Raw genomic sequence first — 18,469 nt, 5'->3', positions numbered from 1 at the left:
ACTTCCATGTTTAATTAAATATTTAGCAAAGAAAAAACTAACCATTTTAACTTTTCTTTAAAAAATTGACTTTTTATTAGCCATACCTTTCCCAAAGGCTATAGTATCAAAAGATACATATAAAACGTCTAAAGTTTGTTAGTAGTAGATAATTGAAAATATAAATATAATGAAACATCTTTCAACCATTAGAGTCACTATATGTAGGATTTTCCTAACCAAGAATTTGGCCTGTACAAATTTTGATATGACATCTGACTTATACGTCTAGTGCCATGGCATAAAGCAGAAATGTTCTTATAGCTACGCTAATCTCTGTGCCTTGTGCGTTTTTTCAACATGTTCAAGTCTTTATTAGAGGTCTAAAATAAAGCCAAATACAGTACTTCAGATTCTTCAGCAGTCCATATTTATACCACTGTAAGGCCATCAGTCTCATGAGTGTGCTTGAACTACGAAGAGAAAAAAAGATATAAGAATTTAGGTTTTTTTCCCGAAGGTAAATTTTTAAAAACTAAAAGATCATTATGTTTTCTCATTACCTACATCTTTAGATTTCTAGTCTTAACTTACTTGACTTACCAGAAAAATCACAACTTGCTAATAAATCATTGGATGTCCTTGGCTGTTCCAGATATTTCTGTTGTGTTTGCTGATAAATTCTATTGATGTACGGACTACCAGAAAAAAGTGCACAAATCGTAAGGATACATAGCTCTCAAAGGTTTGAAGTATGTGGAATTCAAAATGTCTGCAACTTCAACAGAAAACTTACTTTTAAACTTTAGAGGCCTGTGGTTTTAATGTTATTGTACTCTTTGATAAGCCATATGCAACTTCTAAATATATTTCTAAACCATATCTACTCTTTTTTTTTTTCCCTGAGATTTATAGTGAATGCTTATTCAAACTTGAGCATATTTTCCTAGGGGTAACTGGCATCACAAGGGAGATTAGTTTTATTTAAGTTGGAAAAAAAAAATTTTAATTGTTACTGTTCCCTTATAGATCCTAGAGAGTTTGGGTGATGATAATGGCAGATTTCTAGGCAATTGTAAAAGTGGCAAGTTTCAAGTATTTTTATCATGGAGTTAGCAGATAGCATTTGTTCTGTTAGTTTGCACATGTCATAGTTATAAGGCTGTTGGGAAAATCAGAAGCATAATAGCTATATTGTTGAGGGAAATATTTTCGGTAGTGCCTAGCCAGCTACACCTTTCTTTCCACATCAGATTACTATAAAAATCTCCTAAATCTCTTATTCATTAGTGTTGACAACTAAATGGCAGTGTCTCAGGAAAAATGCTAATTTTGAAGTTGACTGCATATTAGATATGTTACCTGTAGAAGATTCTGCCCTTTATTGACTATCCACGTCACCTTGTTCCAAAATTTATTTAAAGCAAAAGAAAGCTCTCATCAATATAGCTTTTCCAATCCATTCCTAATGAAATAAAACCATCTTTCTTTCAGAAGCTACATCTTAAACTCAGTCTAGTAAGTATGCAGTTCAAAGTGTGTCAAACTTTTTAACTAGTAATTAGGACTCTAGGAGTTGTAACATCTCTAAGTCTGTCTCCCTCAGACTGCAGGACTGCTCTAATGAAGACAAAATGTTGCTGCATAATTTCAGCTTGACAGTGTTACGAGGCTGTTTGAAGGAGTGGTTTGTGACTGAATGATAATTTGTTTTAATTCTCCATTTTATTTTATATTTGTAGCCATAGCTGCAAAGCTCTAAATTTAGAGGTTAAACTTGGACATGGAAATATCAAAAATAAGAGAAAAATATAAATTGGTAAGTTATATTACATCAATACCAAAGTGCTTATTTCTGGGTTTTTAGTGTAATATTTATCTCAGAGTATTTAACTTTCTGGCAAACTTCAGTGACTTCAAACTAAGATGATAAAGCATTTATATTGGCTTCTACTCAGCTACACTGTTAAAGTGATTTCTTATTTGGTGATTTGGAAGAGGAAAAAAACTTTAAATCACTTACGTGCATTTACCTTGCTAGAGTAACCATTCTATCCATTTTACAGATAATAGTAAACAGTAAGTTTAAAAAATTTGTATTACTATATGCCAACAACTTATTTAATCCTCATAATAACCCCCTGAGGTGGGTACCATTATTATCCCAGGTAAGATAAGGGCTCTCAGAGAAGCTAAAAATGCTCAAGATCACAGCTAAGTAATGAAGCCCTGACTTAAATCCAAGCTGGGCTTTGTAAAGTCTACCATATATAAAGTCTACCAACTAAAGTCTATAAAGTCTACCAACTCTTAAAACTTGAGGAAAGGTTCGGTATCAAGCCAAGATTTGGAAAAAAAGGAACAGATGCAAAAATTATATTGAGTGCGAATATGAGACATCAAAGTATCTTGATTAATAACTAATAAAGCCTTGACGAAGTTCCTTTTCACAAACTATTAAGATATTTTGAAAAGAGGCTGACTAATAACTTGACAGCCATTTTATTCGCTTGAACTCTAAATCAAATTGCAATATTTCTACAGCCCAATCGATTTGAGGATTGAGATGACAAAGCAAACTACCAATGACTGGTCAAGGGAAAGAGAGTTAGTGGTGTTAGTATGGCCCAAGTTTATCACAGGACTTAACTTCTTTTTTTCTTAGTATCAAACATATGTTGGTTTGACGTGGTATATGATGTTCTCATGTATTCTCTGGAGTTTGTATCCCAGTTGTGAAGCAGTAGCAACTGTAAGGCTCTACGGGAAACACAATATCCCTGCATTAAAGATTGTAAGTATTTCTAGCCAGGCTAGAGGGTTTTTTTTGTTTGTTTTTTTTTTGCAGTAGGTACGCGGGCCTCACTGCTGTGGCCTCTCCCGTTGCGGAGCACAGGCTCCGGACGCGCAGGCTCAGAGGCCACGGCTCACGGGCCCAGCCGCTCCGCAGCATGTGGGATCTTCCCGGAACGGGGCAGGAACCCGTGTCCCCTGCGCATCGGCAGGTGGACTCGCAACCACTGCACCACCAGGGAAGCCCCAGGCTAGAGGTTTAATGGCTAACTTCTATACATAATTTTATGTTAAGTGAACTTCACTAACAATTAAAGCAGGTTTATCTTGATAGTCATAAGATTAAAAATGCCCAATGTTGGTGAGAGTGTGTGAGGAAGCAGTCACACACATAGTGTTAGTACAGGCTTGAAAGAGTATAACCTTTTTGAAGGGCAGTTAAAAATGTAAATATGCATATCCTTTGACCAAGCAAATATACTTCTAGGAATATATCTACAGAAATACTCAAAAACAAGGGGCTGTTACCTATGTAAAAGTGTTCATTTCAAAATGTTTGTAAACAGCAAAAATAAAAACCCAATAGATGAACAGTTAAATTTGAACATCTGTTCAAGAAAATACTGGAAAATACCATGTAGCCACACACACAAAAGTACATCAATTTCTAATGACATGGGATAAAATGTTTCAAGTTGGAAAAATACTGCAAGTGGGGAAAGAAATGTTACATCTAGGATGGCGCCAATATTGTCTGGAAAAATAAACACCAAATTGTTAAAAGTAGTTAGGGTTCTCAGAGGCGGGGCGTGGGGGGGTGGGCAGATACAGAGAACCTCCATTTTCCTACATTGCACATTTCAGATATTTATACAATTATGACTTTGTAACTGGAGAAGGACAAATATTTCTTAAAGAGCACTCAATTTAAGACAAGTTCAGTGGATTTATTTTTAGCAAATACAAATACTATATACATCACTGATAACCAAATTGCACATATGGACCATCTGGTATGTTTCTGATTTTATTTGCTGATCATACAAATATTTCTAGAAGGAAATATTCCAAAATAAATGCTTGTAATAAACTGGTTGTATTACATACTTCTCCAATGTTCCCAATGATATATATTAATTTCATGAGAAAAATTTTAAATAGTACTTTGTGGGAGAAAAATCCCTGTTACTAAGCAAGGGTATTAAATACCTGGAAATAAACTTTAACAACAGAAAGGAGTGCGTCCCACAGAGGAGAAAAATTTATAAGAATTTGCCTAAAGTCAAAAATAACTGACTAGAAGAATATGCCATATTTAAATGGATACAATGCTATAAAAAAAACTTTTCAAATTAATATGTAAAGCCAATATAAATCAATTAAAATCCCACTGAAATTTTAGTGGAACTTGAAAGCCTGATTTTAAGTTTACATAGAAGAATAATTCTCAATAACCAGGAATTTTTTTTTAAAAAAAGAACAATGGACAGGGAGTGTTCTTTTAAGTAATTTATCAATATATACTCTAAAGTATTGGGTTGGCCAAAAGGTTCGTTCGTTTTTTTCCATAAGATGGCTCTAGTAGCACTTAGTTGTTTTTAATTTCATTCGAAACAATTGTTAGATTATATGTGACAGCTGTCATATCAGCATGCATTTAAAAAAAGACATCAAAATTGGTTAATTTTTGTGTAACCATTTTAATATTGAAGGTGGAAGAAAAACAACATTTTCGGCCTATTATGCTTTATTATTTCAAGAAAGGTAAAAACACAACTGAAACGCAAAAGAAGATTTGTGCAGCGTATGGAGAAGGTGTTGTGACTGACTGAACCTGTCAAAAGTGGTTTGTGAAGTTTCATGCTGGAGATTCCTCATTGGACAATGCTCCACAGTCAGGTTGACCAGTTGAAGTCGATAGCAATCGATACATTAATTGAGAACGATCAACGTTATACCAGGCAGGAGATAGCCAACATATTCAAAGTATCTAAATCAAGCGTTGAAAATCATTTGCACCAGCTTGGTTATGTTAATCACTTTGATGTTTGGGTTCCACATAAGTTAAATTAAAAAAACCTTGACCATATGTCAGCATGCGATTCTCTAGTTAAACGTAATGAAAACGTCCGATTTTTAAAACAAATTGTGACGGGTGATGGAAAGTGGATACTGTGCAATGAATGTGGAACAGAAGACACCATGGGGCAAGTGAAATGAACCACCACCAACCACATTAAAGGCTGGTCGGTCTTCTTGCAAATAAGGTGATATTGTGTATATGGTAGGATTGGAAGGAAGTTCTCTATTACACGAGCTCCTTTCGGAAAACCGAACAATTAACTCCAACAAGTACTGCTCCCAGTTACACCAACTGAAAGCGGCACTTGACGAAAAGCGTACAGAATTAGTCAACAGAAAACGCATAATCTTCCATCAGGATAACGCAAGACTGCATGTTTCTTTGATGACCAGGCAAAAACTGTTACAGCTTGGCTGGGAAGTTCTGATTCATCCACCGTATTCACCAGACACTGAACCTTCAGATTTCCATTTATTTAGGTCTTTACAAAATTCTCTTAATAGAAAAAAAAATTCAATTCCCTGGAAGAGTGTAAAAGGCACCTGGAACAGTTCTTTGCTCGAAAAGATAAAAAGTTTTGGGAAGATGGAATTATGCAGTCGCCTGAAAAATGGCAGAAGGTAGTGAAACAAAAGGGTGACTACGTTGTTCAATAAAGTTCTTAGTGAAAATGAAAAATGTGTCTTTTATTTTTACTTAAAAACCGAAGGCACTTTTTGGACAACCCAATATAACATAGGAGTGAATATACCAATGAAACAATACAAGTGCAGAACCAGAAACATTTAGATACAGAAGTTTACTGTATGGTGAATGTGGCTTTTCAAATTGAAAATAATTCACTAATAAAATTAATTGTGAACTATATTTGGCTATGCAATTTTTATTATTATTATTATTTTTTTCCTGCGGTACGCGGGCCTCTCATTGTTGTGGCCTCTCCCGTTGCGGAGCACAGGCTCCGGACATGCAGGCTCAGCGGCCATGCCTCACTGGCCCAGCCGCTCCACGGCATGTGAGATCTTCCTGGACCAGGGCATGAGCCCACGTCCCCTGCATCGGCAGGAGGACTCTCAACCACAGCGCTACCAGGGAAGCCCTGGCTATGCCATTTTTAAAGTTAAATTCCTACTTCAAACCATAAAAATAAATTCCAGATAGATTAAAGACAAAATGTGAAATATGAAACTATAAAAGTACTGAGAGGAAATATGGAAGGAGATATTCATAAACTTTTAGCTTAGGAAAAATTTCCCCATGAAGATAGAAAAATTGGCATTTTGGAATTGAAAAAAATTTTTAATTGCATATTAAAAGACATAATAAATACACTTAAAAAGACAAACTCTGGGACTTCCCTGGTGGCACAGTGGTTAAGAATCTACCTGCCAATGCAGGGGACACGGGTTCGAGCCCTGGTCCGGGAAGATCACACATGCCACAGAGCAACTAAGCCTGTACACCACAACTACTGAGCCTGCGCTCTAGAGCCTGTGTGCCGCAACTACTGAGCCTGTGTGCCGCAACTACTGAAGCCTGTGTGCCTAGAGCCCATGCTCTGCAACAAGAAAAGCCACTGCAACGAGAAGCCTGTGTACCGCAACGAACAGTAGCCCCTGCTCACCGCAACCAGAGAAAGCCTGCATGCAGCAATGAAGACCCAACGCAGCCTTAAAAAAATAAGTAAAATTAAAACTTCAAAAAAGTTAAAAAAAAAAAAAAAAAAGACAAACTCCAAAGAGGGAGAAATTTTCTACAGAATGTTTAAAAGAAAATGAATTAGTATTCTTAATATACAAAGAGCTTCTACATATAATTAAGTTATTTAGCAGAGCCAAATATATATAAAGAAATACAAATGGCTAAAAAATTAAAAGAGGTGCTAATAGCACACTAATGACGAAGTATAAGTTGAAACCACGAAATACCATTTTTCACCTAACAAATTGACATTGAAAAGACAGTGGCTTGCATTCTTTGTGGAAGCCAATTTAACAATGTCAAAAAATTTTTTTAATGTGTGTATTCTCTTACCCAGTAATTCAAATGCTATATATATAGAAGATAGCCTATGGAAATACTTTCACAAATGTATAAAAATTAATGTACAATGGGTGCAGCCTTTTTTTATATAATAAAAGATTATAATTCATTTATACTATGTAAGAGTATGAGGCCAATAAAAGAATGATCTGTATCTGTTGTGGAAAGATATTGTGTGAGGGGTAAAAATGGTACAAAAAGTGAGGATAGTAATAGAACTTGATAGGTTTATCATGGAATGAAATAAGATGATTAATATAAAACACTCCAATAAATGGCAAATATCAAATGCTCAATAAATTTTATTGTTTACATAAGATGTATGAAGGATGAAAACAGGTACAAAAAGTGAGGACAATAGAATCTAGGTAGGTTATCACAGGATAATGTTAACCATTAATAGTTCATACATATGCATACTTGTTTTTTTAATAGATTTTATTTACTTATTTATTTATGTATGGCTGTGTTGGGTCTTTGTTGCTGTGTGCACGTGTGGGCTTTCTCTAGTTGCAGTGAGCGGGGGCTACTCTTCATTGAGGTGCATGGGCTTCTCATTGTGGTGGCTTCTTTTGTTGCGGAGCATGGGCTCTAGGTTCACGGGCTCCAATAGTTGTGGCTCATGGGCTCTAGAGCGCAGGGTCAGTAGTCGTGGTGCACGGGCTTAGTTGCTCCACGGCATGTGGGATCTTTCTGGACCAGGGCCTGAACCCATGTCCCCTGCATTGGCAGGTGGATTCTTAACCACTGTGCCACCAGGGAAGCCCTGCATGCATGTTTATAAAGCATTTCATCAAGCAAAATGAAATTCCATTTGACAGGTACTTAAGTGCTTTCCATTTGATGATAAACGTTTATGTGTTCTAGTATTATCCTCACCTTACACACAAGGAAACTGAGTCTCAGAGTATTCAAGTTAAGTTGTCCCAGTAACCTAAACAAGCAGGGCTTCAAACCCAAGCAGTATGACTAAAGGACACATGCTTTTTAAGAGCAAGATAGGGAGTTGGAAAGATACACTAAACTGTTTCTAATAGTTAGCCTTAAACTGTTAATAATAGTGTGTAAGCAATATTTTTTAGAAAGCAATAGAATAGATATTTTGGTATTATTCTCTTAGCTTAGACTGGATTTCAATGAAAAAGAATAAATCACTTTATAAAAATTATTGGCCACAAGAGGGCATCAGATGTTCTTTTTCCAACTTTCAAGCTAAAGGTTGTAAATAATCTCCCTTCTCCATGAAAAGTATTAGTGGTTATAGTTTAAATCACTGCTTTTCCTATGCATCTGCATACAGAAATTGCCATTGCTAATGGAGAATGTTAATTAAGTATGCCATAGTTATTATATACAACTTTTTTTTATTAGAATTATTTTTGTTAAAAAAAATGTATAGTTCATTTGGGAGAATAAAATTACCTAAAAGCACAAAAAGATCATTAAAATTACCTATAATCCTTCCAGCAAAGAGAACCACTGTTAATATTTTAGTGGATGGGGGAATGTTTAAAAGAGGGAGCTTTTACTTTAGCTCCCTCTTTTTTAGACTCCTGTTTTGTTGCGTTATGAAATATAATCATTTTATGGTCTCACAATTTGGAAATGTGGAACATCTTATGCCATTGATTTTTTCCTAAAACATGATTTTTAATAGTTTCATAGTATTCATAGATATTGCCTTAATTGATTTAACCAATCTTTATCATTAGCTATTAAGCTACCGATCTCTTTTGGAAATGTTTTTTCAGTCATATATCTAAATATATAACTCCTTTGTTGCGAGTGGGTTGAGGGTGGGGGGTATTCCTTTGAAGTTCAGAAATAAATGGGCCAATTGATTTTAGAACTGCCAATTTAATTTACATACAAAAAATCTATAGATGATAAATTTCTTAGTCAAATTAATAAGTAAAGCTGTGAAATTTCAACAGAAGAATAGATTGACTGTTTCACTAAATTCAACGGAAAAAACTTTGTATTTAAAATTTTTAGTTTTTATCTGAGTTAAAGTGAAATCTATTTCATGTTTCCTAATATTGCCAATGTTAGACTATATTTAAAATCTGATATTGATAGCTAATGAGATCCTTGAGTAAATAATTTTGAAAAGATCATTTGTGATGCTTGACAGTCACTGTAAAATCTGGAAAGGAATACACAAAAAGCTAAGATGCAAGATCTGATATAGGGATTTGGCATGCAGATTTACTGTAAAATCCCTCTCCCTAGCACAATTAGGAGTGCCAATCAAAAACGCTTAAGTGGGAAACCATTAAAAATGATACATCCCTTAAATATTTTAAATGTTTAAAATGTATCAATATACATTCAGGCACCAAATTTTTGATGTAGAGTTAAGAATTTTTCTTAGAATATGGGTCTATTTCTAGGAGCTGTTTTCTTTTCTCCATAACCTACATCCATAATATATTGATACTAATTTAAAGTTTGGTTTCTTTGCAGTCAAGTGAAAGCAACATATTTTTGAAGCAATGTGCCAGCAGAATCATTCCCTCTGATTATCATGTCTTCACTATATCTAGTACAGTTGATATATACGATTTGCTTTAATTATGTCATCAGCAATACAACAAGCATAAACAGGCTTGGTACCAAACAAAGCAGACTCTCGTCAATCATACAGCCCACTGGGGCCTCCATGGGTATCGTCAACAAGAGTCAGTGTGCCCTGCGTGGGGACCCCGTTTGGAGGGAGCAGAGGGTGTGCTTAGGCCAGTCTCCTCTCCTTTCATGGGCCTTCTCCTAGGCTGGTATTGCCGGGAAGGGGGATCAGAGGTGAGGGAGAGCCACACCTCCCACCTCCTCCCCCCTTCTTCTTTCCTTTCATATAGTTCTCTCAGGGCAGGACTGCCAAGGACTCAAGGTTCCTAGAAAAACACTAGACCAGGAATCAGGACACCTGGATTTCATTCCTAACTACTGGCCTTGGGAAATCAAAACCTTTCTGAATCTTGATATTTTCATAAAATGATATTGAACTAGATAACATAGCCCATAGATATCTGGGGCGTTTTGCTTGGTTTTTCCCAAATTTGAACTGCTATGTAAATTTTCTTCACTTAACTATATTACAAATCTTTTGCCCATATTACAAAAACAAAAATGCTACAAAATTACACACACAAAAAAATAAAACCTACATAAACATGTGTTTATAAAGTCCTGTTGGCTACTATACAGTGCATCTTTACCTTGTCCTGGACCTAAGATTGTATCTTTTAGTTGGCAAGGGAGAGATTACATTTCGTTTCACGTAATTATTTTACTTTGTGTTCTCTTGTTTTTGTGAACATATAAAATGTCTTCCCCTTGTCAGGAGATCAAAAGCCTGGTGGAGGCTGAACATTGGAGGACTGTGATTTTTCCAAAAGGTTGCACATCATTGGCACAGTAGTTCCTCCCTTATGCATGGTTTCACTTTCTATGGTTTCATTTACTTGCAGCCAACCAAGGTCCAAACAATTTTCCATTTAATATTATTGCTATGAATAAACAATTCATAAGTTTTAAACTACACACTGTTCACTGTGATAAAATATTGCACCATCCTGTTCCGTCCCGCCTGGGATGTGAAGCATCCTTTTGTCCAGTGTACCCAACCTGTTAGTTACTTAGTGGCCCTCTCAGTCATCAGATGGACATTCCTGTCCAGGTAACCCTTATTTTACTTAATAACGGCCTTACAGTGCAAGGACAGTGATGTTGGTAATCCTAGTATGCCCAAAAGAAGCCGTAAAGTGCTTCCTTTCAATGAAAAGGTAAGAGTTCTTTACTTAATAGGGAAAGAAAAAAAATGCCGAGGTTGCTAAGATCTACAGTAAGAATAAATCTTCTATCCGGGAAATTGTGAAGGAAAAAAATGTGTTGGTTTTGCTGTCACACTTCAAATTGAAAAAGTTATAGCCACAGTGTGTGGTTAAGTACTTAGTTAAATGGAAAATGTATTAAGTTTGTACAATAAGATATTTTGAGAGAGACCACATTCACATAAATTTTATTATAGCATATTGTTATAATTGTTCTACTTTATTGTTATTAATCTCTTACTGTGCCTAATTTATAAATGAAACTTTATCATAGGTATGTATGTGTAGGAAAAACACAGTATACCTAGGGTTTGGTACAACCTGCAGATTCAGGCATCCACTGGGGGATCTTGGATTGTACCCCCCCAGGAACAAGGGGGGGAACTACTGTATCTTTGCTATCACAGTGTCTCCTCTCAGAATTGCAAGGTCATTCTACTGTTCTCTAGAAATGTTCTCACTGTTGACAGTTCTGGGACTCCATGAGGAAAAATTTCCTACTTAGCAACATGAAAAGAGCACAGTGCCAGTAGCCAACATTCAAATTGGAACAGTGTGTGACAGCTCACCTAAACATGTGACCAACACATCTTCTTTTTCAAGTGCAAGATAACTCATTTTCTCCATTAATAGTTTGTGCTGATTCAATAAAACTGCTCTGGGCAAAAACTCCAGAAACTTGAAGAAAGAAACCAACGATAAATGATGAAGAAATACACCGTGATGGGAACACTTGTGGCAATGACTTGATACGAACATAGCCAGAACTGCTGCATTATCATCATCAACAAAGTACACTGAGAATCTATTATATGTTGATCATTTAGATGTAAACATGTTCCGCCTTTGAGAAGTCTGGCATCTGCTTAGGGAGAGGAGACAGATACATGAAGACAGGTGACCCTCAGCTTCCTCTGAGGTTACAATCTCAAGAAGGGAGAAGTCAGGAGAACAGCTTAGAAAGGATTAGGATTACGTGGTCAGAAAAGGGTAAGCCCGTAAACAGAGTCAAAGAAAAAGGATAACCTGGCAAAAGAAAAAAAAAAGGGGGGGTGTATTTCATATCACAAAGGGCTAATTTTATTAACATTTAAGATCTCCTCCAAATTAGCAGAATTGTAATATAAAGAAAAATGGACAAAGCATATGAACATAGTTCTCAAAAACACAAATGGTTTTTAAACATAGGAAAAGATGCTCAACTGACCAAACAGAAATAGACTTTTAAACCATGACAAAATTCTCTTCTCAGAGATCAGGAAAGATAAAAAAGTCAGATAAGAGTATTGGTGAGGATTTGGGTGGAGATAAGCACTCTTATCCACTGCAAGCATAAGCTGCTACACTTATTAAGAAGATATTGTAATAATAGCTGTCAAAATACTCTTTACTCAGTACCTCCCCTTCTAGAAATTTAAGGATATGTTTGCACATATGAAAAATGATGTATATACAAATATACTACTTATAATTCATTATATCAAAAAGATGGGATCAACTTAAATGGCCAATTGGAGACTGGCTAAATAAGTTACAGTGTAGCAAGTTGATGTATTATACAGTTTTGAAAACAAATAAGGTTGTTTTAGATAGGTAGATATATAAATGATAGATAATACATATATACAGAATGATCTGAGGATTTGCTAAATTAAAAAAACAAGGGTGTATAAAACCTTATTTAAAAAAAAAAATATATATATATATACACGTATATATATGCAAGTGTAAGCACAGAGTCAGTGTTGTAATGGAGGGCTAGCCATGAAAGTCAAAAGCTAGGCTAGAGTTTAGACTTTTAAGTTAGAGGTCCAGGAAAGCTTTCAAGCAAGGGAGTGAACCTAAAGTTTTAAGAAAATTAACTTCGAATTGGAGAGTTTTAATCAACTCTTGTCTAGGAAAAAGATAACTGTAGAGAAATGGTCATCTACTTGCTTCTATTGTCAGGTAGGTCATTTCTTTCTGAAGTGGTCCATCACCTCTTCATGTCTTCCTGAGATATCTAGATGCTTCCAAGTCCTCTCCAAGCAGTAGTAAATGAATGGGAAATAATGTTTCTTTTTATAAAAGCAGCAGAACTGAAACGAATCATGAATTCATACAAGCACGCTTTCACTGAATACTTAATTTTAGTCAGCTACAGTACCAGATGCTAAACAGGCCAGGCATACAGTCATGATCCAAACCTCATCTGCCCTCTCAGGACCATTCAGGGTTCCTTTTCTGTGTGTTAGCCTCTTCTCTCTCCCATGCTGCACCCAAAATTTCCTAGTTTCACCTCTTCCCTCAGTCCTCTTACTACCTAGCTACCTGCCCCCCATGTTCCTAGAGTATGACCTCACCTCTACTTCCTGGAGGAAAGTGAGATGATTTAATTATATCCCATCCACACAACCACAAACCTATTAAATCTGCCCCCAACCTCACTGACTTTCCCCCTCAACCTCTGGGGAAGATGTTCTCCTTGCCCTCTTCAAGTTAATCCCGCCCACATTCCATTTTGGCTCCTTCCTCTTTCCAGGCCCCTTCTCCACAGCCTCAAGTCTCTCCCATCCTCACAAACAAGCTAACCTTTGCCCTACTCTAGTTGCTGTTTCCTCTGGCTTCCTCCTTCCCTTCATGGCCAAGAATATTGAAAGAATAGTCTAGTATAGTTTTCAAATTGTGTCTTGTGAATCAGACGTCTCAAGAGCTGGTGGGGATCTTATGGGGAGACAAACAATAGCCATTTCATCTTTTATATAATTTGGACTCTGTAGGATTTAATCTCAGCGAGGCATGTTTTGCATACTATGTTTCTAGATCTTCCTTAGCTCTCATCCGCGCTTCAATCTATGGAACTAAGGACTGGCACAACTGTTCCACCAGAACTGGTCTGCATCATGAGTGACTTCATTCCCAGAATGGTTTCTTTCTCAGTCTTTTGTGCCCCAGAGGGCTGACTCGGGTGCTCTTCTCATTCTAAACACTCTTTCCTGAGTGATCGCACCCTCTTTTGTAGATTTAACATATTAATACACATGCCTTTGGCTTAAAAAGGCCAGAACTTCACTTTTTCTCTTTACCAGTCTCCTCAAATTGTAGTTTAGAGATCACTGCATCCACAAAAAGTAGCTTGTGAAATGATCTGTAAGAAACAACTTCATAGTGCTTTCACTTAAATCCCACAACTTAATCTGCCCTAACAACCCACTGCTTTAATACCTGTGCTCTGAAATACCTCAACAGAATGCGAAAAAAACTCTAGGAAGCAATATTACCATATAACAGAAAATTGGAAGCCTCTAGGTTCACAAATAAGAAAAAAATGAATTATGGAACATCAACTTAATAAAACATCTTGCAGCTATTAAAATGGATATATACAAATACTTCTAACAATAGCTAAGATACACATACAAGTATGATTCAACACCAAGTTGATAAAAGAAGCTAACAGAGGACATTCGCTTTAAAAATAATATGTATACTTAAATATACTAGAAGAGAAACAAAACAGAAACGTTTTTGGTAGTGATGTCATTTGTGTGAAATATTTTACTTTCTTCATGCCAAGTACTAGATCACTATGACTCTATAAACCCCAAAGGTAGGGTAACCACAGATTATACTGTCCAATCTGAGCCACTCTAGAGCAAAAGGTCTATTGCTGTTGTAATTACAGTGAGATAACAGGCATAAGACAGAACTGTCTTGGGAAAACTGGGATATAGTCCCCTAATCCTGTAAGATATGAGGCAAATATTGCTATTATAACACAATAACAATGATGATGATGACAGCAACCGGTGCTTACAGAGCACTGACATGTGCCAGCCTAAGTTCTTGATATGTATTACTTTATCATTCCCAGAACCATTCCATGAGATAGATGCTATTATCCTCATTTTACTGTTACGGAGGAGGAGTATAGAGGTTAATATTTGAAACATTAAAAAAAAAACATTCATTTCACAAATATTATATAAACAATTTGAAATACAGAACTTTAAAAACTGTTTCCCTGGAAAAGTAGTTTCATCTTGTCAGCAAGATTCTTAAGAAGACAATCCATAATCATTTCATCAACTACTTTTTCACTTGACAAGCAGATGTGAGGTTAATAGTGTATTATGGTCACTGCATATTTGAAATAACAATAGTATACTCCTGAGAGTAAGGATGGGGGAGAGTGAGGACCATGAAATAACTATATTGGCATAGTTACTCAGGTGCTGCTATTTTTATTGTACCAACTAAGCAAAAAAACCTCTTTGGGAATGTATTCCATACCAACTTTCTCTATTTTATTTATTAGTCCTGCTTCATAGTTTCCAATCATCATTTCTGTTATGGATTGAATTGTGTGTACCCAAATTCCTATGCTGCAGTTCTAATCTCCAGTACCTGAGAACGTAACCTTATTTGGAAATAGGGTTGTTGAAGATACAATTAGTTAAAATGAGGTCATTAGGGTGGGTCCTCGTCCAATATGACTGGTGTCCTTATAAAAAGGGAAAATTAGGACACAGAGATAGACACACACAGAGGGAAGGTGACATGAAGTGACACAGAGAGAAGACAGCCATCTACAAGCCAAGGAGAGAGAACTTCCCTCACAACACTCAGAAGGAACCAACCTCCACCAAAAAAACTACTAGAATTAATAAATAAATTCACTAAAGTTGCAGGATACAAGATTAATATCAGAAATCTGTTGTTTTTCTATACACTAACAATGAACTATCACAAAGAGAATTCAAGAAAACAATTCCATTTACAACTGCATCAAAAAGAATAAGATACCTGGAAATAAACTTAACCAAGGAGATGAAAGACCTATACTCTGAAAACTGTAAGACAATGATGAAGGAAACTGAAAATAATACAATTAAATGAAAAGAAATTCCATGTTCATGGATTGGAAAAATTAATATTGTTAAAATGTCCATACTACCCAAGGCAATCTACCAGTTCAGTGCAATACCTATCAAAATACCCAAGATATTTTTTTACAGAACTAGAACAAATAATCTGAAAATTTATATGGAACCACAAAAGATCCCCAATAGCCAAAGCAACCTTGAGGGAAAGGAACAAAGCTGCAGGAATCATGCTCACTGATTTTAGACTATACTACAAAGCTACAGTAATCAAAACAGTATGGCACTGGCATAAAAACAGATACATAGATCAATGAACAGGATAGAAAGCCCAGAAATAAACACACACACCTATGGTCAATTATTCTGTGACAAAGGAGGCAAGAATACACAATGGAGAAAAGACAGTCTCTTCCAAAAGTGGTGCTGGGAAAACTGGACAGCTACATGTAAAAGAAGGAAACTAGAACATTTTCTCACACCATATACAAAACTAAACTAAAAATGGATTAGAGACCTAAATATAAGACCAGAAACCATTAAATTCCTAAACATAGGCAGAACACTCTTTGACACAAATTGTAGCAGTATTTTGTTGGATCTATCACCTAAGGCAAAGGAAACAAAAATAAAAATAAACAAATGGGACCTAATTAAACTTAAAAGCTTTTGCACAGCAAAGAAAACCATTGACAAAACAAAGACGTCCTACTAAATGGGAGAAACACTTGCAAACAGTAAGAAGAATAAGGGGTTAATATCCAAAATATATAAATAGTTCATACAACTCAATATCAAAAAGACAAACAACCTGATTAAAAAATAGGCAGAAAACCTGAATAGGCACTTTTCCAAAGACATAGGAATGGCCAAAAGTGCGCATGAAAAAATGGACATCCCCAATCATCAGAAATGCAAATCAAAACCACAACATCTCTTCACACCTGTCAGAACGGCTATCATTGAAAAGTCTACAAATTAATGTTGGGGAGGATGTGGAGAAGAGGGAACCCTCTTGCACTGTTGGTGGGAGTGTAAATTGATGCAGCTACTATGGAGAACAGTATGGAGGTTCCTTAAAAAAACTAAAAATAGAATTACCATATGATCCAGCAATTCTACTCCTGGGTATACAGCCAGAAAAAATGAAAACACTAATTTGAAAAGATAAATGTACTCCAAAGTTCATAGTAGCACTATTACAATAGCCAAGACATGGAAGCAACCCAAGTGCCCATCAACAGATGATTGGATTAAGATGTGATATACATACATATATATATATATATAGCATCGATATAACACACACACACACACACACACACATATATAATGGAATACTGCTCATCCACAAAAAAGAGTGAAATTCTGCCATTTGCAGCAAAGTGGATGGACCTAAAGAATATTATGCTTGGTGAGGTAAGTCAGAGAAAGACAAACACTGCATGATATCACTTATATGTGGAATCAAAAAATAATACAAATGAATGTATATGCAAAACAAAAACAGACTCACAAATATAGAAAGCAAACTTGTGGTTACCAGTGGAGAGAGGGACAGCAGGAAGATAGGGGTATAGGATTGAGAGGTACCAACTATACTATGTACAAAATAAGCTACAAGTATATATTGCACAGCACAGGGAAATATAGCCATTATTTTATAACAACTTTAAATGGAGTGTAATCTATAAAATTATGCAGGTGGACTCTCAACCACTGCACCACCAAAGAAGCCCTAAATTTGTTTTTTAAACCACCCAATTTGTGGTACTTTGTTATGGTAGCCCTAGCAAACTAATACAATTATACACAGAATTAATTATAAATGACTAGTCTCTTCAGGAGACTAATCGTTTTAAAAGACTTGAAAACAACTGACATTATGTTATTTTTTAAAAATTAAAATCTTCCAAGATATGGTGTTTTATCTATCAAAGTAGGTCTCCCTAAAAATTCTGAAATATTACTATATTCAAATAAGGCAATGATATCTAAGCATGTAAGTTTTTTGGCCTCACTAAAGGTGTACTCAAATATTTCTGAAAGTTTGTGAGGTCCAAGAAAAAACATTCTACCTACTAGTGACTTAGCATGGACACCCGTCGTCTACACAGGGTTTCCTAAACAATTCAGAGGTTCCCAAGTTTAGATGATTATTGAAATAACCTGGGAGAGAAACAGCCACTGATCTTACCCCAAACCTACCCAGAATCTCTGAGGAGGATTTTAGAAGCTTATTTCTCCAATGCTTCTCCACTTCTCTAGGGTTGCATAATAATTAGGTTTGTTTCTGTGTTGGGTCCTATTGAGTCAGGTCACCCAGTCTTTATTTGCGCAAGTTAACTTTTTAAGCCCTGTGCAGAATTTTCCCTTAACACCCGTACACACTCACCCTTTTTCTCTTGATACTGCCTTCTTGGAAGAAAGCAGGCCCGTTGTCTTGCAGAACACATGACACACACTTGATAAATGCACACTTGCTCCTGATGCCCATAACTTCCCTTCTAAAAATTCATTCAGCATTTACTGAGCAATATGCAAGTCAGAGTTAGGAACTGGGGATAAAGGTGAATGAACCAGCTTCAAACTCATCAAGGAGGTCAATTAAGAATGTTAAATAATTAGAATGCAAAAAGTTTTTCTGCCATAAAGACCCATACAATGTAGAGGGCCCAAATGCACCCCTAATTTAACTTGAGTGAGGGGCAGGGGTGAGAATAGGAAAAATGATTCCAAGGAGACAGAGTTTGGACTGACACTTGCAGGGCACTGGTCGGGTAAACAAGGATGGGTTCCTCTCTGGCTGAGGAAATTGCATGTTCACAAAGGTATGAGACCACTGCCTCTTAGCTATGGAGTATGGCTATCACAAAGGT

General features: G+C 36.1%; 1 protein-coding gene across 1 annotated transcript in view; it reads right to left on the bottom strand.

Annotated features, from left to right (window-relative positions):
• Positions 1-97: 97 nt before the first annotated feature.
• CXADR (CXADR cell adhesion molecule) overlaps positions 98-18,469 on the bottom strand; it is a 71,577-nt gene continuing 53,205 nt past the window's right edge. The window contains exon 8 of the mRNA XM_024732036.1: positions 98-452. Coding sequence (XP_024587804.1) covers positions 411-452 — 42 coding nt within the window. The 3' untranslated portion in view covers positions 98-410. The remainder of the gene's footprint in view (positions 453-18,469) is intronic.

Source organism: Neophocaena asiaeorientalis, unplaced genomic scaffold (genome assembly GCF_003031525.2).
Source record: "Neophocaena asiaeorientalis asiaeorientalis breed wild unplaced genomic scaffold, Neophocaena_asiaeorientalis_V1.1 scaffold55, whole genome shotgun sequence".
Lineage (NCBI taxonomy): Eukaryota > Metazoa > Chordata > Mammalia > Artiodactyla > Phocoenidae > Neophocaena > Neophocaena asiaeorientalis.
Note: the sequence above shows the minus strand (reverse complement) of the source record. Positions and strands in the feature narration are given on the sequence as shown.